Raw genomic sequence first — 24,729 nt, forward strand, 5'->3', positions numbered from 1 at the left:
TTATAGACTTGAATGCTGAGATCTGTTCTGCGGGTTCTTATAGGGTGAGCCCAAACAGAATGAGTTCTAGTCAGGAAATACAAGAAAGCTTCTCTAAAATGTCTTTAAGCTTGACAAGAAACTGACACTGGCTATGTTGATATTTATTAGGCCTCATTCAAGAGAAGAAAAAAATTAACAATAACAAAAAAGTTGCTTATTGACGTATACAACTACTGTTTAATATTTCTGGGAATTTATTTTAAGAGCTATGGCAAGGGCCAGGCGGTAGTAATCCCAGCACTTGGGAGGCAGAGGCAGGAGGATCTCTGTGAGTTTAAGACCAGCCTGGTCTACAAGAGCTAGTTCCAAGACATGCTCCAAAACCACAGAGAAACCCTGACTCGAAAAACCAAAAAAAAGAGCTATGGCAAGTGGTTAACTTTCACAGACTCCAACTTAAAATCAGAGGCCTCACTCCCAAGAGTGAACCACTCTAACTGCATGCTATGTACTCTATAGATGTTTCTTAGATGACCTGCAGGCCTACACTGCCCTCCACCCAGGACCCCTTGGATACGAGGCAAGCGTGTGGCTGTTCAGTGTGTCACTAGGGGTCATGGTGCCGATGATGAGCCCCTTACTGATGACCTCAGAAGACAAGAACGTCACTTTCCTCCACCACAGTCTCCATAAGCTCTGCGCTTGTTTACTGGGAAAGCTTGTAATTCACAAGTTAAACCCATCTTGCTAATTAAAATGTCATCATTTTCCTGTGGGGGCCTGGTATCTATGGTGATGCAGGAACTCATCCAGATCAAAATCTCCATCACCTATTTTTGAAAGCTAGCTAAAGCTTCAAGTAATGGAATCTGCTGAAATGCTATTTTCTCTCCCTATTCCCATCACTGAAAGCTTTGGAGGGTCAACAGCACAGAGTAAAGAAGTTCTGAAGATGGCTGGCAGATCTTGCCCCATGTCTGAAAGAGAGATTCCTGTACAATTTTGTCCTAATATTGGGGTCTACTACACTCCCCCAGAAATGTGCCAGTTCTTCCAAAAATTTGTCGTGTCAGTAATACCACTATAAATTGCTGTGTATAGAAATAATAAGCTTTTACTATAAGGCTTATTCATGTTAAATAAAAAATGGTGACATTGGAAGCTTACTTATATATGCTTCTGTTTTTTATTTAGAGAGAAATAAGAGTTTATCTACCTACATGATTTATGACTTTGAACATTGAAATGGTATAATACAGTAGTAGGGATGTAGTTATGTTACCAAACTACATAAACCTAGTACAATTGACTAGGGAACCTATGTAAACCTACACATGGGAACTGTACAATTGACTAGGGAACCTATGCAAACCTACACAGGGACACTGTACAACTGACTAGGGAAACTATGTAAACCTACACGTGGGAACTGTACAACTGACTAGGGAAACTATGTAAACCTACACGTGGACACTGTACAACTGGCTAGGGAAAAACAAAAAGACCAAATTGGTCATCTATATTTACCAAAAAATAAAATTTGTTTGAAAAGAAATGATGAATAACTTGCACATTTTAATTAAAATTATTCCAGATAAAAGAATGAATATTTTGTCTAAGTCTCTGGGGGAGAGGGTGGGAGGGAGGGAGGGGGGAGAAGGAGAGAGAGAGGGAGGGAGGGAAGCAGGCAGCTTATGGACAACAGAAATTTCCAACAGTTTGGTTCGCTGGAAGGTCTGCTCAGTGATTTTCAACCTTCCTAATGTTGCGACCCTTTAACTAAAGTTTCTCATGTTGTAGTGACCCCTCCGACCATAATAAATCTTTTGTTGCTACTTCATAACAGTAATTTTGCTACTGTTATGAATCATAATGTAAATACCTGTTTTTTTGATACTCCTGAAAGGGGCCTTCAACTCCCAAAGAAGTTGCGACCCACAGGTTGAGAAGTGCTGGTCTAAACGAAGGCGCAGCAGATGGGATGTGTGGTGAGGGCACACCTTCTATTTGTACCAGTGCAAGAGAGAGCTCTCCATCAAGTCAGAGCAGGTAAGAGAGCACTACCCGTGCAGTGAAGATTGAAATAAGAACCTGCTCTCCAAGAAGTCAGAAGTGGGATAAGAGAGTGAAATCTATGAAGTGAAGGGCCGGATAACAGAGTTCTTTCTACAGTGTGTGCTGGGGGAGGCATGATAACAGGATGCTCTTCCTGAAGTTAGAGAGGATGCAAAAGCGTTCTCTGTGAAGTGAGGGGTGAGATAAGGGACAGGGGAGCACTAAGTCCATTGATAAGGACTCTACTCACAGCACTTAATCACTTCCTCAAGGTCTCACCCCTAATATCAACACCTATGAATTAAGATTTCAGCATATGACATTGGGAGGGGTGCATATAACAGTCTTTCAATGAAAATGACCACAGCATATCTAATGCTACAGCTGGGTGAGTGTGACTGGTACTGTTTGAGGAAGGTTGGATACATGAAGTGGTAAGACAGTAACTATTTAAACTGATTGCATTATGCAATGAGAGAGAGAGAGAGAGAGAGAGAGAGAGAGAGAGAGAGAGAGGAGAGAAAAGAGAGAGAAAAGATTAGACTCATCTTCCCATAGCTTAGTCATCTAATCCTTGAAGACAACAAAGGTAGAAATTTTCTGGTAATCTTAAACTATGACAGAGGTTACAACTATAAAGACAGCACTAATACTGAAATTGTGGTCATCAACTTCATATTAAATAAAAAAGGTAGGCACTTTCTTGAAAGTAACTTCAAGCTGAATACCAAATACAAGTAATGGTAAACGTGATAGGAATTCCCTAAGACACAACACCCCTGCGTACAGCGGGGAGGACACATCAGAGGTGAAATTAGAGGACATACACAGAGTTGTAAATAAGGAGCAAAGAGACACCCTGAATGTAGACAGCATTGTTCAATGAGCCAGGGTCCTACACTGAATCAAAAGTAGAAGGGATCTAAGCATTTTCTGACTCTCTTTCTGCCTGGGTGCAGCCCCCTCGTGCTTGCACTGCCATGAGGAGCTGTATCCATAAACCAGAGTAAGCCTTGACCCTTAATTTGCCTTTTTTCAGGTATTTGGTATAACAAGAGAAAAGAAGCCATAAGATATTATAAATTTTCAAAAATTCCTTTTGCAGTAGCACTTCAGTCTTGAAGTACTACAACTCTTTTAGTCAATACTGAAAACAATTTTTAGTTATACAGGCAATTATTTTGGTGATTTGAGGATGCAACAGTTGAAAAATGCATATTGTGTTCTAATAAAAAAGGGAAGAGGATGGGACATAGAGAAGTAGAGGCTTGCAAGACTGAGAAGCGGAGAACGTGGGAGAGTGGTACAAATACTTGTCTGAGTGCTGATGACAACGATTTAGTAAAGGAGAGGCAGTGATGGCACAAGAGTGGAAGTAATAAAACGAGAAGAGGGAGAGGAAAGGATGGAGGGAGAGAGAGGAAGGAAGAAGGGGAGGGAGGAAGACTGGGTCCTTACCCCTCCCTCTAGCCACTTGCCTACAGATCAGGATATAGCTCTCACCTGCTCCAGTACGATGCTGCCTGCCTGCTGCCACACTTCCTGCCATGATGAAAATGGACTAACCTCTGAAACTGTAAGCAACACCTCAACTAAACGTTTTCTTTAAAAAGAGCTGTCAGCTGGGAGGTGGTGGCGCACGCCTTTAATCCCAGCACTCGGGAGGCAGAGGCAGGCAGATCTCTGTGAGTTCGAGGCCAGCCTGGTCTACAAGAGCTAGTTCCAGGACAGGCTCCAAAGCTACAGAGAAACCCTGCCTCAAACAACAACAACAACAACAAAAATCACTGTCATGTCATGGTGCATGGTGTCTCTTCACAGCAATATAAACTCAAATCCAGTGTAGTTTCACTGAGATGGTGATTTTTCCAGCAGATGGGTCATCACATTAGGGTTTTAACTTTAAGACCATCTGGAGAGGGAATCAACTGTTTAAAACTGAACTACGAGGAGTGCTGAGAAAAGGAAACACCACTAATCTAGGAGAATAAACTACACCTCCCATCAGTCCAGAGTGAAATATACAGCACTGGGAAGCAACTGTGGAGAACTGAGGTAACTCCAGTTCCAGGGGATCTGACACCCTCACACAGCCATACATGCAGGCAAATCAACACTGCACACAAAATAAAAATAGAAAATAGAAAACAATCATAACCAACAGAAAGAGCAATGAAGGTTTTTTTTTAAAAAACTCAATAAATGTAATCTATATTCTTAAACCAGAAATTACACAATCACTTCAACAGACACAGAAAGAAACTTTCATAAATTTCAACATCCTTCATGATGAAAGTCCTAAAGAAACTAGGAACCAAAAAAAAAAAAAAAAAAACACATGAAAACATAATGAGGACTACATAGAAAAACTAAAATCAGGGACAAGACAAGAGTGCCCACACTCTCCACCTTTATTCAATGTAACGCTCGGAGAGAAGGAACTACAGGGTACAAATGGGAAAGGAAGGAGTAAAAGTCTCTATTTTCAGATGGCATGGCCTATACTTAAAAGTTTCTTAAGACACCACTAGAAAACTCTTAGACCTGATACATACTTGCAGCAAAGGAGTAGGATACCAAGTCAACACAGAAAAATTAGTAGCCTTGCTATAGACTAATAACAAGCTTGCTACGAAAGAATTCAGGAAAAGTTCCCATTCACGATAGTGTCAAAAATACTAGAAGTATAAATAAACCTAACCAAATAACTAAAAACCCTTTACAATGAATACCTTAAAACGCTACAGAAAAAAATTGAAGAAGACACCAGAGGATTGGAAAGACTTCCCAAACTCATGCTCAAGGATTAGTAGAATTCATACTGTAAAAAGGCCATGTTACCAAAACCAACTATAAACCCAATGCAGTCTCCATCAAATCCCAATTACATTTTTTACAGAACTGGGGAAAAAAAAGAACCCCAAGCAGAAAGAGCAATATTGGAGGTGCCCCAGTACTTAATCTCAAAACTATGGAGTCACTAAAGGGAAGGTACTTCAAGAGATAGGCATAGACAGGTCTTTCTGAAAAGGACCTTAATAGCTCAACAGATAACACAAATGGGCTTATATAAAATTAAATAATTAAGCAACAAACAGGTATTAGAAATGTGTTCAAAGTCCTCTGTGATCAGGGGCATGCAATTAACTGTATTGAAATTTCATCTCACCCCTGTCAAAACAGCTATCATAAGGCAACAAATGACAATAAGTTCTGGCGAGTTAGTGGGAGAAAGTTATACACTAATGGTGAACTAAACCTTGTTTAGCCACTGTCTTAGTTAGGGTTTTTTTCTGCAGTGAAAAAGCACCACAACCACGGTAACTCTGATAAAGAAAAACATTTAATTAGGTGGCTTACATTCCAGAGGGTCAGTCCATTATCATCATGGTGGGATATGGCAGCACACAGGCAGACATGGAGCTGGAGATGTAGCTCAGAGTTCTACATCTTGCACAGGCAATAAGAAGAGGTCTGTTACACTGGACATGGCTTGAGCATAGATGAGACCTCAAAACCCACTCCCACAGTGACATACATCCTCCAACAAGGCCATAGCTAGTAATTTCACTCTCTATGAGCTTATGGGGCCAATGACATTCAACCTACCACAGCCACTAAAGAAATCCCTGCAAGCTGTTCCTCAAAAAAAAAAAAAAAATACAGCCACTAACACTTTTTGGTATATATCATAAAGACTAGAAGTCACCATACCAGAAACATGTACATCTGTTTTTATTGCTTCATCATTCACAATAGCTAAGAAAACAAACCAGTCTAGATGTCCAACAACAGAGAAATGGAAAGAAAATGTGGTACATTTACAGAAGAAAATTTAAAAAATCTAAATGAGCAAAACTTGGCATCCTGTAGATTGTCTGTAAGCACTGCAGTCAACAATGCACACTGGGCCTCACAAGACCAGCCCTGTCAACAGTCAGTCAAGAGGAGGGGCTCCAAGACTATTGGCTACTGGTAGATTCTGAGATGGAAGGAATCGCTTCTTTACTTGTGAACCCACTGCTGAGCACGCCAAGTTCCAGTAGATATCTCTATACACATGGCCACACAGACAGCACTGATCAGTCTGTGAGCCACAGAGCAAAACCAAGAGACACGAGTGTGAGAAGAGATCGGTGCAAAGGACCCGGAGGTGAAAGGGGTCAATATACATTGTGTTTGTGTGCAGAGTTGTCTAAGAATAAATTTAATTAATAAAACCATTTCATTTACTAGTTTATAATCTCTAACAAATTCTTTAAACTATTTCATCATCTATATAAAATGGAAAAACAGCATTACTAACCTTACTATATAGTCTAAAAGACGCCTTGGACAAAACTGGAATGTTCCACAGATATACATATACACACCACATAAAAATGAATTTTATATATGTTATTTTTCACATTTATTACCTGGGTCTCCACACCTTGCTCGAGCAGACGCTTAGCTTGATTTTCCACTTCAAGTCGTGCTCTTGCAATAAAGAGTAGATCATTTTCTATTACTTCTATTCCAGAAAGATCTATTCCTTGAGAAAGATAATCTATTTAAAAAAATACAGAAGTCAATATCAAATAAAAATGACAGAATCAAAACCATATGTATAACTTCTTCAGAATCACTATGGATTTGTTGTTGAATACAGTTGCGTCTCTCTCTCTCTCTCTCTCTCTCTCTCTCTCTCTCTCTCTCTCTCGGTTTTTTGTTTTTGTTTTTGAGGCAGGGTTTCTTTGTGTAACAGCCCTAGCTGTCCTGGAACTAGCTCTTTTAGAACAGGTTGCCTCAAACTCATGGATCAGTAGTGCAGTCAGACTAGAAATATCTCTGTATGGCGGCAGGAATCTGCCATGCTCTCCTGCCTGTTTACTCCTAGCAGACCCAATCTTGCTGCCTACCCAGGGTCTTTCACACTTACATAAGCATCTATCCCTCATCCTAGAAGTTTTCATTCAAAATTTTATTTTTCTGAAGATTTGGACAGCTTTAGATTTAAAAGACAAATAATATTACTCCTGCAATTTGTTAACTGAAAATATAAGCATGGAACTGAATTTAGCTAAGTTGGGATAATGGTAATATTAAAAACTAATATTCTAAATTTAGTAAGAAAGTAAACTACTAAAAAAAAGTATTGGGGCATTTTAATATTTTCCCTTTAAGTATCATAGCATATTAGATAAGTACATTCAAGTTACTAAAACTGTATTTCGTCTGTTCAAAATCCAAACCCTGAATCCATCAAGCCAAGTCCTAGATAAGATAGACAGGAGCAGCACACCCAGAGGAAAATGTACAGGGTTGGCTGGCTTCAGCAGATTCTCTCACACTGTAAGGGGAAATTATACCTTACAAGGGAAAGTTCCATGCAAAACTATTAACTGCCAACTAGATAAAGCCTTTAGAAATACCATGCTCATCTAGAAATTTTCTGAAGTAACAGAACTATTAAAAAAGAAATTATATAATACCATACATAATAGAAAGGCAACCACTGTGGACCAGACGAGTGGATTTGCACGGGTATGATTGAACATTCTCAACAAGCACCAAAATAGCACAGAGCCTCCCCTGGGTGTTCATGTGAGAAAAAGCAGAGGAATCAAAGCTGACACAGTGACTGGGCAGCTGGCTACAGTTACCAATCAACAAAAGTTGCCTCTTCCTACACACTTACTTTTCAAAGAGCACTATCCAAATGCATGCCTCAGAAAATGCATCTGTAACCTTCATGTGCTCCAAAATACATAAGATATAGACTGAGCACTCTCTTCTAAGTTTAGCCTGTTTTTTTAACCTACCTGTGCACTATTCCTTTCTTGTTTTATTTGAAATTACAAATACTTGTTTTTGACAGTGGTGTTGGAGACAGAACCTATACACGTACGTGCACTTCACTGAACTACCTCCAGAACAACAGTGTCTTTATACTTTATTATAAGCACTTATCCACCCACTACTGTTCATACAAATACTAAACATTTCCCAATGTTTTATCCAGCAAATGAAACAAAAGTTTACTTAGCCTTCTGCAAAAGATAGGATATTGACTATCATAAGCAACTATTCTAAACAGTTTCAAACATAAAATGTTAAATATGTAGAATTATTTCTGTGAGAAAGTTATGAAGAGGGAATTGTTTGTTTCAGAGGATATATCAAAGCAATACCCATTCAAAGAAGCATTTCTAAGTTATTTGATACAAATTATCAAATTACTTACACTTTTACAAATTATCTAAGTAGCCTTTAAAACACCCCCAATAACACAGGCAATATATAATCTCAAACAAGCAAAAGCCAAAGAAAAGAAACTCACACAATACCACCATCACCAACAACAAAACCAAAAATAAGAGGAACAATCACTGGTCATTAATTATCTCTTAATATTGACAGTATCAATTTGTCTATATAAAGACACAGGATCCATACTTGTGCTGCATACATGAAACACACCTCAACTTCAAAGACAGACATTACCTCAGAGTAAAGGGTTAGGAAATGGACCTAAGAAACAAGCTGGTATAGATAGCCTAGTATCTAACAAAACAGACTTCAAACTAAAATTAATCAATAAAAAAGGACATTTCATATTGATCACAGGAAAAATCCATCAAGATGAAGTCTCCATTCTCAACACCTACATCCACAATACAGGGGCATGTACATTTGTGAAAGAAACATTACTAAAGCTTAAAGCACACACCAAACCCCACATACTAATAATGGGAGACTTCAGCACCCCACTCTCACCAATGGACAGGGCTATGGGACAGAAAATTAATAAAGAAACAAGGGGACTAATAGATGTTATGGCTCAACAAACTTAACATACATCTATAGAACATTTCACCCAAACACAAAAGAATCTACCTTCTTCTCAGCACCTCATGGAACCTTCTCTCAAACTGACTACATATTGAGTCACTAAGCAAAGCTCAACAGATACAAAAAATTGGAATAACCTCTGTATCTTGAGAAAATCTACAAGACTGACAAACTCTTATCCAAACTAACCAAAAGGCAGAGAACGAATATCCAAATTAACAAAATCAGAAATAAAAGGGGGAAGATAACAACAGACACTGAGAAAATCCAAAGTTGCATCAGGTCATACTTCAAAAACCTGTACTCCAAAAAATTAGAGCATCTAAAATAATTGGACAATTTTCTGGGTAGGTACCACATACCAAAATTAAATCAAGACCAGATAAACAATTTTTAAAAACCTATTACCACTAAGGAAATAGAAACAGGCATTAAAAATCTCCCAACCAAAAAACTTCCAGGGCCAGATGGTTTCAACACAGAATTCTACCAGAAATTCAAAGAAGAGCTAATAAAAATACTCCTCAAATTCATCCACACAATAGAACAGAGGAATATTACCAAACTCTTTTTATGAGGCTACAGTTACTTTGATACCCAAACCACACAAAGATGAAACAAAAAGAGAATTATAGCCCAACTAACCCGCCTCAAGAACATTGATGAAAAAATACTCAATAGAATATTGGCAAACCAAATACAAAAATACATCAAAAAAAGAAAAAAGAAAACCATCCACCATGCCAAGTAGGCTTCATTCCAGAGATGTAGGTAGGGTTCATATATTGGTGTAACATAGGGATATCTGTCACTATAATCCGCCATATAAACAAACTGAAAGACAAAAACTACATTATCATTTCAGATGCTGAAAAGCCTTTGACCAAATCCAACATCCCTTCATGGTAAAGGTCTTGGAGAGGGTTCAGGGATACACGGAACATATCTAAACATAATAAAAGAGACATCAAATTAAATGGAAAGAAACTCAAAGTGATTCCACCAACATCAGGAACAAGACAAGGCTGTCCCCTCTCTCAACAAAAGGAGATCAAGGGAATACAAACTGGAAAGGAAGAAGTCGTGTGACCTTCCATACACATGCATCATACATCACACACACACACACACACACACACACACACACACACAAATCAACAATACCATCCAAGTAATCTTTACTTCCAAAATAGAGTATTAGTTGCTAACTCTTGGCCTTCTGATGAAATTTAGGAGAAAACAAATATTGAAGAAGAGATAAACAAGTTTAATTTTGTACCTTTCCAGTTGATTCTATTATTAATAATTTATTTAACTTTATTTTATGTGCATTGGTGTGAAGGTGTCAGATCCCCTGGAATTGGAGTTATAGACAGTTGTGAGCTGCCATATGGTTGCTAGGAAATGAACACAGGCCCTCTGGAAGATCAGCCAGTGCTCTTAACTACTGAGCCATCTCTCCAGCTTTTAAAGATTTTCTTTTTTAAAAAGATAAATGGAGTACAGACCTAAATAGAGAACTCTCAACAGAGGAATCTAAAATGGCTGAAAGACACTTAAGGAAATGTTCAGCATCCTTAGCCATCAGAGAAATGCAAATCAAAACAACTCTGAGATTCCATCTTACACCTCTAAGAATAGTCAAGATCAAAAACAATGGTGACAACTTATGCTGGAGAGGTTGTGGGGTAAAGGGAACACTCCTGCATTGCTGGTGGGAATGCAAGCTGGTACAGCCCCTTTGGATATCAGTGTGGCGATTTCTCAGAAAATTAGGAAACAACCTTCCTCAAGACCCAGCAATACCACTTTTGGGTATATATCCAAAGGATGCTCAATTGTGCCACAAGGACATGTACTCAGCAATATTCATAGCAGCTTTGTTTGTCATAGCCAAAACCTGGAGACAACCTAAATGCCCCTCGACCAATGAATGGATAAAGAAAATGTGGTACATTTACACAATGGAGTTCTACACAGCAGAAAAAATAACAACATCTTGAATTTTGCAGGAAAACTAAGTAACGAGGAGAACTTAAGTGGGGGGAGGGGGAGGACATATGAATCTCCCTGGGAATGGGAAATAGAATTGACATAGTGGGTGGAATGGGGGCAGGAACAGGAAGAAGCCAGTTGAAGGGAGGAAGATGGAAAGAGTATTAGGAGAAACAACTGGAATGGGGGGGTGCATCTCGGGGAAGAGCTAGAACCTAGTGCAATAGAAATTCCCAGGAACATACAAAAGTGATCCTACTTATGATTCCTAGCAATGAAGGATGCAGACTCTTAACCGGCTATTTCTTGTAACCAGTCAAGACTTCCAGTGAAGGGACTGGAACACCAAGTCAGTCACATAACCTTCAACCTACAATCTGTCCGCACTACAAGGTGTATACAGGGGTATAGATGACACAGGAATTGTGGGAGTGGCCAACCAAGGACTGGTCCAGCTTGAGACCCAGGCCATGAGAGGGAGTCCATCCCTGACACTTCCTGGAGGGCCAGGACCCAGAGACTGCATAGAACCAAAGACTGGGACAGAACCAAACATGACTGGAAAGAAAAAATAAAAAGACCAATGAAATAATTCCTAATGATATTCTGCTATACTCATAGATTGATACCTAGTCCAACTGACATCAAAGAGATTTCATACAGCAACTGAGGTAAACAGATGCAGAGACCAAAGGCAAACATTTGGTGGACCTGGGAAAAAAGGGAAGGAAGGACTATAGGAGTCAGAGGGTAAAGGAAGCCACAAGAAAACCCACAGAATCAATTAACCTGGCCTCGTAGAGGCTCACAGAGATTGAACTAACAACCACAGTGTGTGCATGGGACTGACCTAGGACCTCTGCATATGTTACACTTGTGTAACTTGATCTTCTTGTAGGAGCAGGGGCTATCTGTGACTCTTGTACCAACTTTTGAGATCCTTATCCTCATACTGGGTTGTGTTGCCCATTCTTCAATCTGATATGCTATGTTTGGTCGGTATCCATGGGAGACCTGCCCTTCTCTAAACAGAAATGGTGGAAGAAAGCATGGGGAGAGACAGAGAAGATGTGTAGGGGGGCTTGTACAATATTATTTTAAAGTGTGTTACATTTGTTTATGTTCTGGAATATTTGTTTAACAATGTAAAGATGTGTTGCTTTTGTTTATGCTGTGATTGTTTAACTATGTGAAGCTGTGATTCTTTGTATAAAACACTTGATGGTCTAAGAGAGTCTAACAAAGAGCTGAAGGGCTAACAGCAAGGCAGGAGGAAGGACAGGCAGGGTTGACCAGCAGAGAAGATAAACAGGAGAAATAAGAAGGAGAGGAGGATGTCAGCAAGCCACGGAGAAAGAAGTAAAAAGAATAAACAAATACACACACAAACAAATAAATAAAAGGTATACAGAAATAGAGAAAGGAAAAAGCCCACAAGAAATAGGTAGATGGGATAATTTAAGTTAAGAAAAACTAGCTAGAAACAAGCCAAACTAAGGCTGGCCATTTATAAGAAAGAATAAGACCTCGTGTGTGATTTATTTGGAAGCTGGGTGATGGGCCCCCAAAGAGTAAAGATTGAAAAGAGTGAACGAAGAATAAGAACAGGGGGAAGGAACTGGGAGAAGAGGAGAAGGGGAAACAGTGTCAGACTGTAGACAGACAGACAGACAGACAGACAGACAATTAAGTGAGAACTGACAACGGCACTCTTCTCTCACCTTTCACTAATATGCACGCCTGCTGTGTGATATTTTGATTGTGTACTGACAAATAAAGCTTGCCTGGTGTCAGAGGGTGGGACTAGCCACTAGCTGACCATAGAGGTTTGGAGGACTGGAGAGAGAGAGACAGACGTAGTAAGGTGGGGCTGAGACAGACCTGGGCCCTTTTTGATGGAGGAAAGGGAGAGGTAAAAAGCCTCTGCTGGCTGTTCCCCTGCTTCTCTCATCTTTCAGGTTTTTACCTGGTATCTGATTATTGCCTTTTATTGATAAACATTAATTATATTAACACTTCACATGTCATCTCACAGCTCAAGAGCTAAATATATTTGAAGGAAAACTCTCTTGCTATAGATTAAATTATAATCTGCATCCCCTCCTCCCCTCCTAAAAATTATGTGTTGAAATTTTAACTCCTAACTCATATAATATGATCTTACTTAAAAATAGGGTCTTTCAGAGACAATTTATGTAAAATATGATCATATTCTATTAAGATGTACTTTAATTCGATGAAGGGAACTATTATAGAATAAAAGACATGCGATTAAAAGAAAATGCCATGTAAAGAAAAGAGAAAGAAATGGAATGATATAAACCATAAGTCAAGGTACACCAAAAGTTGCCAGAGCCATAAAAAACTAGAAGACACTAGGAAAGAGACAAGGAAGGAGGAAGTCTCCGAGAGTAGCTGCAGCCCTAGCCAGCACCTCCTTACAAAATCTCAACTCCAGAACTGTGAAACAGTATTTCTCTTGCTTTAGGGAATTCAGTTTGTAAAAAACGAAAACATGTTCTCTCTGCCATGTTCACTACTTTCCATCTCCAATTTAAGCCTGAAGCGATTTACCAAGGATATAATTGAGAATTAAAATCCATGGCACGGCAGCCACAGTCTCATCCTCTATGCAGTGGATGCTCCTGGCATGTTACCAGCAAGTTCCCAGAGTCTCTCAGCTTAAGAGCTCTTGAGCTACTGAATAGGATTCTGCAACTAATGAATGTTTGTAAAGAGGAGATAGCGAAATGGAACAAAAAACTATTTGGACTTGAAATGCATGCATCAGATACTTTGCTAAATAAAATAGAGGTCAATATGTCAATTCAAACATTAGTATTTCTCTTGCATCCTCTCCTCGTTTCTAAAGACTTCAAGAGTTCATGCACGACAGACCGACTGCACAATAAAAGATACTAAAGTAGAACATTGTAAGAATGTCATTCAAATTTTTACCTTAGAAACCCTAGCTGCCCCGTACTACAGAAGAGCTTTATGGAATATTTTAATCTTTCAAAGGAATTAAATAAACTGTGACCTTGCAAAAGCTCTCTGAAATCACAAAACAGCAAGGAGCTACTGCAGGCCTTTTATTCCAGCTGCTCTGGATGTAATGTGCTACACTGTCACAGGTTCAATCTGCATGTGACTAATAAGGCTGACAATTCTTCATGAAATCATTGACTACTTTTCTATCTCTTTGGAAGAATGTTTATTCAAATTCTTTACCTGTTTTCAGTTGGATTATGTTAAGTACCCTGTGAGTGCTGTAAGACTGGAGCAAACCTTCTATTTGGCGGGTTGCCTTTTCCATTCGGATGGTGAGGTCCTATGATGTACGTTTTATTTAGTTGTGATAAAGTGCATGTTATTCTTTTCTTTTGGAATCTATTTTTTATGTTAAGAGCCAGACTATAAAAATCCGCTTTTATGTTTTCTTTTTTTGAGCACAGAATTAGGCTTTACACTTAGCACAGAATCCTTTTTTGTATGCTGTGATGATGTGATACTTACTTCTTTTATGTGTAAGTGTTATTTGTCCTAGCACTATTTGTTCAAAAGGCTAAATTGCCTGGCTGAAGATGCACCTCAGTCAATAGAGTACTTGCCTACCATGCATCAACCCTTGGGCTCAATCCCAGCACCACAGAAACTTGGCACGGTGATGTGCACCTATAACCCCACACTTGAAAAGCAGAGAAAAGCAGATCAGAAGTTCAAGGTCATCCTCAACAACATAGTTGAGTTCCAGGCCAGTTTGACATACAAGAGACCCTGTCTCAAAAACTCAAAATAAAAATACTATTAACTACCAGGTAAACTGTCTACATGCCAGGCACGGTGGCTCACACCTTTAATCCCAGCACTTGAGAGGCAGATGCAGGATGTGAATATGAGAATTTATTTCTACATTCTCAATTCTAGTCCACGGATCTATATACATATATTTCTATGCCAATACCAGTTTTAACTAAGATAGTTCTGTACTAAGTATTAAAATGGCTAACTATAATTACCTAGCTGTGATATACTTTGTCATTATGTTTCAAATTTGGTTTCTTTTTGACTGTTTGTTTATTGGGGTGGTTGTTTGTTTTTTGTTGTTTTGCTATTCTTGGTTGCTTTTATTGCAGTATATGAATTTTAGGATCACTTTACCAAATCTATATATCCTATACTCATTTGGATTCGGAAAGGGACGGTATACCAGTTTGGGAGGTGCTGCCATCTGTGGAAGGCAGAATATAGGACCTCCGTATCCTAACCATCAAAATTTCTGAGGTATTATGATAAAGTTAAAAGTGTGGTACAGATCTGATTAAATCATGGCTCTTGAGAAGAAAGCCATCCTGGATTATAAGTGATATATATATATATATTTTTTTTCGGAACATGACTGAATTTGATCATCATCTTATCATCAATATGCTTTTACTATAAAAATCTTAACATTTGCAATATATGCATATATACAGAATATAAAGAACTACTATTGCAGAAATTTTTTACCAAATTTTTATAAAAGGGCATTAAAACAAAGGAAATGGTAATCTATTGTACTTACCACTGAATTTTAACATTATATAATTTTTCAAATTTTTAAAAACATATACCCTGTCTTCTTTACTGGTTCTTGGAGCATTAAACCAAACCTTAGTCATAAGGTTATTTTCCTCATATATACTTCAGCATCCTGGGTCTGTGGGTTTATGTGTTCATGTGTATGCAAGTATCAGTATGTGTAAATCTATGTATAAATTCAAGTGCATACGTAGATCCAAGTACACATGCATGAAGAGGCAGATGTACAACCGGAGCTGTCATTCTACATGGACTAATCATTTTAGTTTGGGGGAAAGTTCTCTCCCTGATCTGGAACTGACCAAGTAAGCTAGGATGTCTGGCCATGGAGTTCATGAGGTCTGCCTGTCTTTCCTTCCCTAGTGCTAGGGTTACAAGCACATATTGCATGCATAGCTTTTTGTTTTGTTCTGTTTAATATGGGTTCTGAAGAATGGAACTCAAGCCTCATGGTTGTAAGACAAGCACTTTACCATTTGAGTTACCACCCAATCTTAAATATAACAAGATAATGAAATAAATTCAGTAAAATAATTCACAATGTGCTACAAAAGAAATGACTTCTAGTTATTGCAGTTGAAAAGATACATACAAGGCTGTCTATCCAAAGAACTTATGAATTAAAATGATATATTTAATGTGTTTGGAACAGGTTTTCACTATGTTACCCAGTCTAGTTTCAGACTCACTGGTGAAGAATGATGTGGTTCAGTGGTAGAACAGATACCTAGACTATGCAAGGTCCTGGGCTTGATCCTCAGCACTGAAAACGTGTGTGTGTGTGTGTGTGTGTGTGTGTGTGTGTGTACACATATGATAAAATATTTTTTGCAGTAAAAGTTTTTTTAACTATAAAGTTAAAATACTAGTGCTAGTATTAGTAATCATGTACTTAGGAATAAACTTAACCAAGGAGGTGAAAGACTTATAGCCTACATACTATAAAACATGGCTGAAATAAGTTAAAGATGCTGTTCAGATTCAAAGACTACTGCTGCATGCCCATGCTACTCAAAGTGGTCTGCAGATTTGATGTTTAAGTCAAACCACCCTACAAAATAACAGCGTTTTGTAGAAATTTGTCAGGCCCCACACTGAGGAACCATCTGTCATGATCCCATGTTGGGGTGACATCTGTCCGGGTCCAACCTCGATGGGTTTGTATGTTCCAGGGTAGGGAAATGTGGATTAGAAAGGTTAGGCAGAAAAAACAGAAATACAAAAGAGACAGAGACACAGAATAGAGTTGGGAGGGCAACCCAGTGAATACTGAGTTCACCCATGTTTATTTTCCATGTGCTTATACACCCCAATCTGAAAAGGGGGAAGAAGGTAAAAGACTGTTTTACCATGATACAAAGAACAAACAAGCAATTACCTCTTCCATTCCCGAAACATCAAGTAACTATTATCCTGACTTAAGTATTCTGTTGTTTAGGCAGGACGTGCAGCAACCACATCTTATGCTGAGCATCCTGTAGATAGCTACTCCCTGGGTCAAACTTCCTGTCCTAATCTTGAAGGTGCAAGAACAGGCCAGAACACTCCGAGCTTAAAAAGCCACCCTGAAACTTAGCTCATGAGACCCTGAATAGTCAAAACAGATTTGACAAATAGCATGAGAGCAGACGAAGTAAGGACGGCAGCTGTGTTCTGGCTCGTGGTTCCAGACACTGCCAGCTGTGTCCATTACTTTGGGGACAAAGACATGGCAGCAGCATCACGGAGGAAAGGCATGGTAAAAGAAAGCTGTTCCTCCCATGATCATGAGGAGGCCAAGAGAGACAGGGAAGGGACAAGATGCCTTTCTCCAGTGACCTGCTTCCTCCAACTAGGCCAGCTCCCAAGAGTTTCCATTTCCTTCCCAACAATGCCATCAGATTAGGAAGGCACCAATAAATTAGTCCACTGCTGAAGGTACGCCCCAAGGTTTGATGTGGGAGTGTCATATATCAATCTGTTGATTTCATTGGTTAAGTTATAATAAACCAGCTGCTTGGCCTCATGGCTTGGAACATAGATGGGAGGAGTAAACAGAATAGAATTCTGGGCGGAAGAGGAAGTGAGGTCAGACTCTGCTCTGCTCCCAGAGAGACCCGACAGTTCTGCTGGAGCAGAGACGCCATGCTCAGCTCTCCCAGGCAGCTGCAACCCACGATGGACTTAGGCTAGAATCTTCCTGGTAAGCGCACCTTGGGGTGCTTACACACATCATTAGAAATGGGCTAGACCAGGTGCGAGAATTAGCCTGTAAGGGCTAGAGTTCATGGGCCAAGCAGTTCTTTAAATGAATACAGTTTGTGTGTTGTTATTTCGGGCATGAGTTAGCCAAGCGGCCGGGGTGTTGGGGACGCAGCCCCGCCGCTTCTTATTTCAACAAAGGTTCAATCATTCTCTGTGATTGGATCCATCTGCTGGAAACAAGGTCGACCACACACAGTTCTTCAGTCTGATACATCCTATGCAAACCATAACAGGGAAGAAAGAAGCCATTGGCAAAGGCCCCCCTACAGGTGGGCCTATGCTTCCGCTCAGAAGTAGCTCGGCTTCTCTTTTTAAACTTTTTAAAATTCATTTTACATACCAAAGTTCAGCTTCTTCTAGCATTATCACAACTAATACACTCTTAATTTACAACCTCATTCCCATCTTCTCAGGTAACTAAAAGGCATCACAATTAATATGTTCAAGATGAACTGTTATTTTCCTTAAAATACTGCTTTTCATTTGGCACACTTTATATGGATAAATAAAAATATTCATGTGTGAGACATCTAGCTGCCACACAAGGAAACCCCATAAAGTCCCTGAGGATAGAAATCTAGCTGTTGATCTGTAGCACTTAGTACGGCAATATCTAGAACATAGTACTTTAAAAGGTACTTGTTTGTATGAATCAATGTCAGAAGACTGCCAAGACTTAATTCTGGACTCTTCAGCAGAAATTAGTAAATACAATAAGCACTGTCAGCAGCTGTGACATCCTAGTTTTTGATCTTCCACCTGCTAGAAGGGTAACTATACAGACTTTGTTCCCGGTTCCTGACCTACAATTTTGTGGATAGTCTTTACTGGCAATCCAATTGGATTCAGAATACCTCAATAAACAAGCCTCTGGACACGGCTGAGAGGTTTACTAAAGAAGGAAGCCCCGCCCTGAATGCCAGCAGCAGCACTGTGCAAGGCTAGAGCCCTGGAATAAACGGATATGAACACCATATTCACCTCTCTGCTTCTGACTGATGTCAACACTGCCAGCTGCCTTAAGCTTCTGTCACATGACTTCTCCACTATGATGGACTGTATCCTAAAACTGAAAGTCAAACCTTCTATCCTTAATTTGTTTCTTGGCAAGTATTTAGTCACAGCAATGAAAAATATGAATACAAATTCCTAAAACTTTGGATCTGTGATAACAATGACTTTGGTGGGTCTAGAGCTGTATCTCAGTGTAAGAACATATACTACATGCGTGTGAGGCCCTGGAGTTAATATCCAACACACATACCTAGATGGATATAGCTACAGATACAGATGACCTTTTAGATTCCAGGACAACCAGGGATACACAGGGAAACCCTGTCTCAAAACAAAGAATATCCCACTATGTATATGTAGCACATTTTAAAAGTTCATTCACGACCTGATAGACACGGCTGATTACATGTCAGCCTCTGAGAACCGTGCTGCACAGCCATGGGAGTGCAGGTGTCTCATCAGCATGTTGACTTTCTTTGTAGTCATGGCATTGCTGATCACAAGGCAGTTCTATTTTTAGCTTTCTTGGAACTTCCAGACTGACTCCCACAGTGTCTATACTAATTCACATTCCCACCAGCAGTGTCTGGTCCACAACGTTCTTCTCTGCAGTCCAGCTAGCAATGCTGCCCTTGGACTTATTCAGGTATTCTAAGTGGAATAAGGAAGTAACTGGTTGTCTGGTGATGTGTGACTTGGAGCACTGCCCCACGTACCTGCTGACCACCTATGTCTTCTTTTAAGAAATGTCTATTTGAATCTATTGTACATTTATTAATTACATTGAGTTTTTGCTGAGCTGAGTTCCATTTCATTTTGCAACCTAGTCCTTCACCAGATGTGCGGCTGTAAATAGATTCTCTTATTCTCTAACGAGTTTTAGAGCAAACAGAAACTCTTTGGTCTTGTAATATAGGGTGTAGCTCAAAGTATGAGTTATGATGACTGATTAGTGTTTGTGGGAAAGTATTTTTAAAATGGATCAGTGACGACACTGCCACATCAGCTATTCGTTTAACAGTATCTACTGAGCAGCCATGTGTGAGACAGGCAATAGAGAAACACACTGTCCTGGGCACCGGTCCTCAAACTGTCAAGAGCACATAAACAGCCCTGCTGTGAGCACCCACAGACTGCCCACTGCATTGATTCAAACAGACTAGGAGATGGGTATCCTTTACAGCAGCACAACTGATCAGCCCTCTAGGAGACCCCTCCCCTAAATCTATATAACTGCAAACTGAGAAGACATATCCGTAAGACAGGACCAAACCTGACAGCCTCAGAAACGATCATCTATGCAAAGATCAGGCAATGACGGTTTATTTTCAAGTACTCCTTAAAACTGTCCTATCTTAAAATTCTTAATCAAAAGTGGCAAGTGCTGGCTATAATACATACTTTTTTTAAAAAAAAATCCTTTATTGGTCTGGGACATAGCTGGGTGGTTGAGAACTTATTGAGCATGCACAAGACCCTGCATCTATGTCCCCTATGGAAACAAAACCAAACCAAACCAAAATCCTTTATTTGCTTAAACTAGCTTAAGTTGATTTCAAGAAAGACAATGTAAAACTTCAGTTTTGAATGAGTAACCTCAATTTAAAGAGACTCAATAGTTGACTAGCTGTGTCTAATGAGATCATATGTAAGCTGGCAGTTGTCATCCGAGACACAAACATCCCATGGTACCTCTCATTTATCTTGTCTTCCCAATAAACTCTGCCTTCTGGTAACATTCTGTGTAAATTATACATGATGATACATCACAGTTAAGATATAAAAACATTATGGCTTCTACTTTTTTATTACTTTATTAATACTAGGAATCAAAATTTCCACTTCCTCCCCTCCTCCCACTTCCCTCCCGCTCCCCTATTTACCCTCCAGTCCTAAGAGAGGGTAGGGTACCCTGCCCTGTGGGAAGTCCAAGGCCTTCCCCACATCCATCCAGGCTTAGGAAGGTGAGCATTCAAATAGACTAGGATCCCAAAAAGCCAGTACATGCAGTAGAGACAAATCCCAGTGTCATTATCATTGGCTTCTCAGTCTGCCCCAATTGTCAGTGGCTTCTACTTTGTGTATCAACATGATCTCATTGTCTCTTGACCCTACCTAACTCTTTCGGAGAAAGGTTCCAAGCTATTAACTATAAAGAATTTAGGGTAAGGAACTGAGGCCTACCCACAACCACCAGGGAGGCAGTATTTTCTCCAGCCCTGGACGTGATTCACTGCAATGTCATGAGACCCTGAGCTAGAACCACTGAAGTTTGAGTTTCCTGACGTGTGTATTATTAATTATTATTACTAAATATAACAAAATAAATGCCTAAAACAATACAATTTACCATCTTACAGCTTCCTAAGTTATAAGTCCAGTGGACTCAACCTCTTTCTTTGCTCTAGGCATCAAAAGGCAGGGAAGGTGTTGGCGACATCCATTACTTATTACAGGTCCTGGGAAAAATATGTGCCTTCAAGTCTCTGGCAGAATTAGGTTCCATATAACTGTGGGTCTGCATTCCCTAACTCTATGCTAGCTATCAGGCAGGGAATATCAGTTGCTGAGGCCACCCACATTCCTTGGCTCAGAGCCCCTACTCCATCTCACACTTTGAATCTCTCTGAACATCCTTCTGCCTCATCTCTCTGACTCATTTTTTCTGACGTCTGCTGAAAATGATTCCCATGTTTAAGAGCTCGTGTATTAGGCTGAGCCTACACAGAGAACCCCCAACTTATCTGCAACTGTAATCTTACTTTCTTTTTTTAATATATCATACCCATGGTTTTAGAAAATAAGACATGGATGTTCATGGGACTATAATTATCCCTACGACACCAGCAAAAAGAAGGGAACAGGTTGCTCTAGACACAGAAGCACAACTGTACATAGGAACTCACAGCTGCTGTGACAGTACGCAGCATGAAGAGGAAAGCGGAGCACAGTCTCACCTGTAGCTGCTGGAAGAGCAAGACACCATTTTCTCACACAGTGCAGCCCCAGGGTGAGAGCACACAACCAGTGAAGCTGGAACAGCACCAAGTCGGCTACAGAGTTTTAAAGTTGGTGGACAGGGAAGGGGGTATGAATCAGGAGAGAGCTGGGAGAGGAAGGGTGCATATGACCAAAACACCATGAATGAAACTCTCAGAGAACTAATTTAAAAACTGTAATTTAATAAATGCTTGTTTTAGACTTTTGATATTATATACAACACAGTGAAACTGCTAAAATCATTAAATATTACGCATTTATATACAAGGTATATAAATGAGGAAAATTGGAGATTCACACATTTAACACATACGAGAAGAAATGCTAACAAGCATTTGTATGTAGTAGAATCACAAGATGGACCCTCTAGACCCTGGGAGAGCTTGCACTGAATCTGTTATTTCACATTTATACTATATAGCACCGATTTCTGTTTCTCTTATAATCTAAATTTGCAGTTATCGCATTTTGAGAATAACTTCAGAGTCAAAACTAATTGCCCTTAAATTAATTTTATTCTTAAATACATTGCTTTTTCATTGCCCCTCCCATACACACACATACAAGTTAATATTTCAAAGTTTAGCATCTAGAATCATTTGTTCACTGAATGGGTCCTATAGAAGAGATGCTTCAGTAAGTGTGCCCTGATCCCAGTGTTTATGGGAGCCCCTTATTTCTAGTTTATATGTCCTGACCCTAGTGTTTATGGGAGCACCTTATTTCTATTTTATATGCCCTGATCCCAGTGCCTGTGCGAGCACCTTATTTCTGGTGCATGTACCCTCATCCCCCTGATCCTAGGACTTGTGTGAGCACCTTATTTCTGGTGTTTGTGCCCTGACCCAGTGCTTGTGTGAGCACTTTATTTCTGGTGCTGTTTTGCTGAGATTCAAAAAAAGAGAATACTCATTTCCTAAATCCTAAGCCCACTTTACAATTCTTATTTTCTTTGGTATCTCACAATATATGGCAAGACTAACCATCATTTTCTCTTGGCTTCTATCACATGAAAGCCATGGCTTTCCAACCTTCCTAGCTACTACCCTCTGTAGGTCTCTGCCATCTCTCCCTGAACTCATTCACTGAGTACTACAGCTGTTCAAAAAGATCACCGCTTTCACCTCCTTAGAAGAATGAATTTCATATGCTGCATATTCAGTTCCCACCTATATGAAACAACTTTCAAATCTGTCTCTTCTCTTCTATTGTTTTTACTGGACTCCAAATCCTCAGACACAGGTCAGTACTAGAGCTTAGGTGTCCAATACATACCTAAAATCAATCACATCCCAAGTGACACTCTATCATCCCTCACAAAACAACTTCTAGTAAGGATTGGAACTCAGGGTAAGTGATAAACCATTCTGCCAAGTCAGCCATACTTTTCTCTAAACCCAACTGCTTCTATTGGGAAAAAGGGCGGAGACATGAGGAGAAACCATTGAACAGAAAGGGAACAGATATTCAGGAGAAGAGGTAAAGCCACAAGTCACATGGCAATATGTAGATGAATAGAAATGGGTTAATTTAAGTTAGAAGAGTTAGTTAGAAAGAAGCCTAAGCTATCAGCTGAGTGTTCATAATTAGTAAGTTTCCAAGTTATTTTTTGTGAGCTGGCAGCCCCAAAAATTATCCAACTACATATGGGGCACATATATCCACATACGGCCTGAGAAGGCTTTTTTTTTTTTTAAAGTTCAGAACACAGGAGTCAAAGGAGGCTTTGTGGTGACCACAGTCTCTCAGACAGGCTCAGCTATAGAGAGTGTCTGCAGGTTGGAGCCATCTACCAGCACCAAGAACAAAGCTGAGCCATGCTGGCAGCTGGCATAGCATCTTGCGATCTGCCTCATGAAATTAGAGACATCCAGATGGAGTGGGGAGGACCTCTAAACAAGTTACACTATGTTTAAAAATGTGTGTACACTTGAAAAAAAATGGGTATAGACAGTCATAGAAAAAAACATTCTGAAGGCAAGTATTTTTGTTGCATTGGGGAAGAGGTTATGTTTTTGTTTCCAGAGGAAACAGAAGGCTGTGGATTCACTCGAGGTTGACAGAGATCAGATTTGATCAGGGAAAGATCCCCTGAAAATCCTGTCTACAGACATAAAGAAATAAACATAGAAAAACTATAACACAGGTGATATATATTTCACCTGCTCAAACATAAAACAACAAAAAAAATCATCTTTGGCTGACTTGTGTACAACACACAGTCCATATTTGTGTTAGTGCAAATATGTATGTTACCTTTAAAATGTGTGTATTCTCAGAGCAAAGGGACCAAATGCCAATGAAAACAGGTGGCCCAGTCGTCTAGTCTCTCAGAGTGCCTCTTGCAGTTATCTCAGAGTTTTGCATCCAGAACAACTGCAAGACTGCTGGCTGAGATAGTTTAGCCTCACAGACTGCTTTAGACAGGACTTGACAATTATACTAATTTTATCAGGGTCCCCAAAAGATGCCAGCACCCCCAGACAACATGAGGCAGTCTAGAGAACACAACGTCCACATTCCCAAGAAGTAGAATGGGTAGGTTTTGTTTTTTGTTGTTTTTGATCATGTGGTGGTGGGATATGGATGTCTGTCATTGTTTAGGGGCTTGGTTACAAATTGTTATTGATCATGGTCAGGAAAAAAACAAAGGATATTAGATTCAGCGATCTCTTTCTTAAGAACAAAAGGGGGAAAATACAAAAATGATGAGATAAAAGGTTAGACTGTTGAGACTACTTTTGAACAATCATTACTCTCAAATATTTTAGTTGGCACACTTATTTGTATATTGATAAAATTTAAAGTTATTATGTTATACTAAATGCATTGTCTATTCTTGTTTGGGGTATTGTGCATATGCAGCTAATTTAAAATGCAGGTTAGTAGTTAGGCATCTATAATAATCAAACTTGTAGTCATGTTAGGTATGTTTTCAAGGTCATACAGGGATATATTTTAGATAAATAGGTGATCTTCAAACACTTCAAAGACCTATAGAATATGGTTTTTTTTTTTTTT

General features: G+C 39.5%; 1 protein-coding gene across 1 annotated transcript in view; it reads right to left on the minus strand.

The window, feature by feature from the left end:
• Cog5 (component of oligomeric golgi complex 5) overlaps positions 1 to 24,729 on the minus strand; it is a 216,388-nt gene that overhangs the window by 110,105 nt on the left and 81,554 nt on the right. Inside the window, exon 7 of the mRNA XM_050122311.1 lies at positions 6,456 to 6,586. Within this exon, the coding sequence (XP_049978268.1) occupies positions 6,456 to 6,586 (131 nt within the window). The remainder of the gene's footprint in view (positions 1 to 6,455; positions 6,587 to 24,729) is intronic.

The sequence above is a fragment of the Alexandromys fortis genome, unplaced genomic scaffold, assembly GCF_014885135.2.
Source record: "Alexandromys fortis isolate MF-2015 unplaced genomic scaffold, M_Fortis_MF-2015_v1.1 scaffold_201, whole genome shotgun sequence".
NCBI lineage: Eukaryota > Metazoa > Chordata > Mammalia > Rodentia > Cricetidae > Alexandromys > Alexandromys fortis.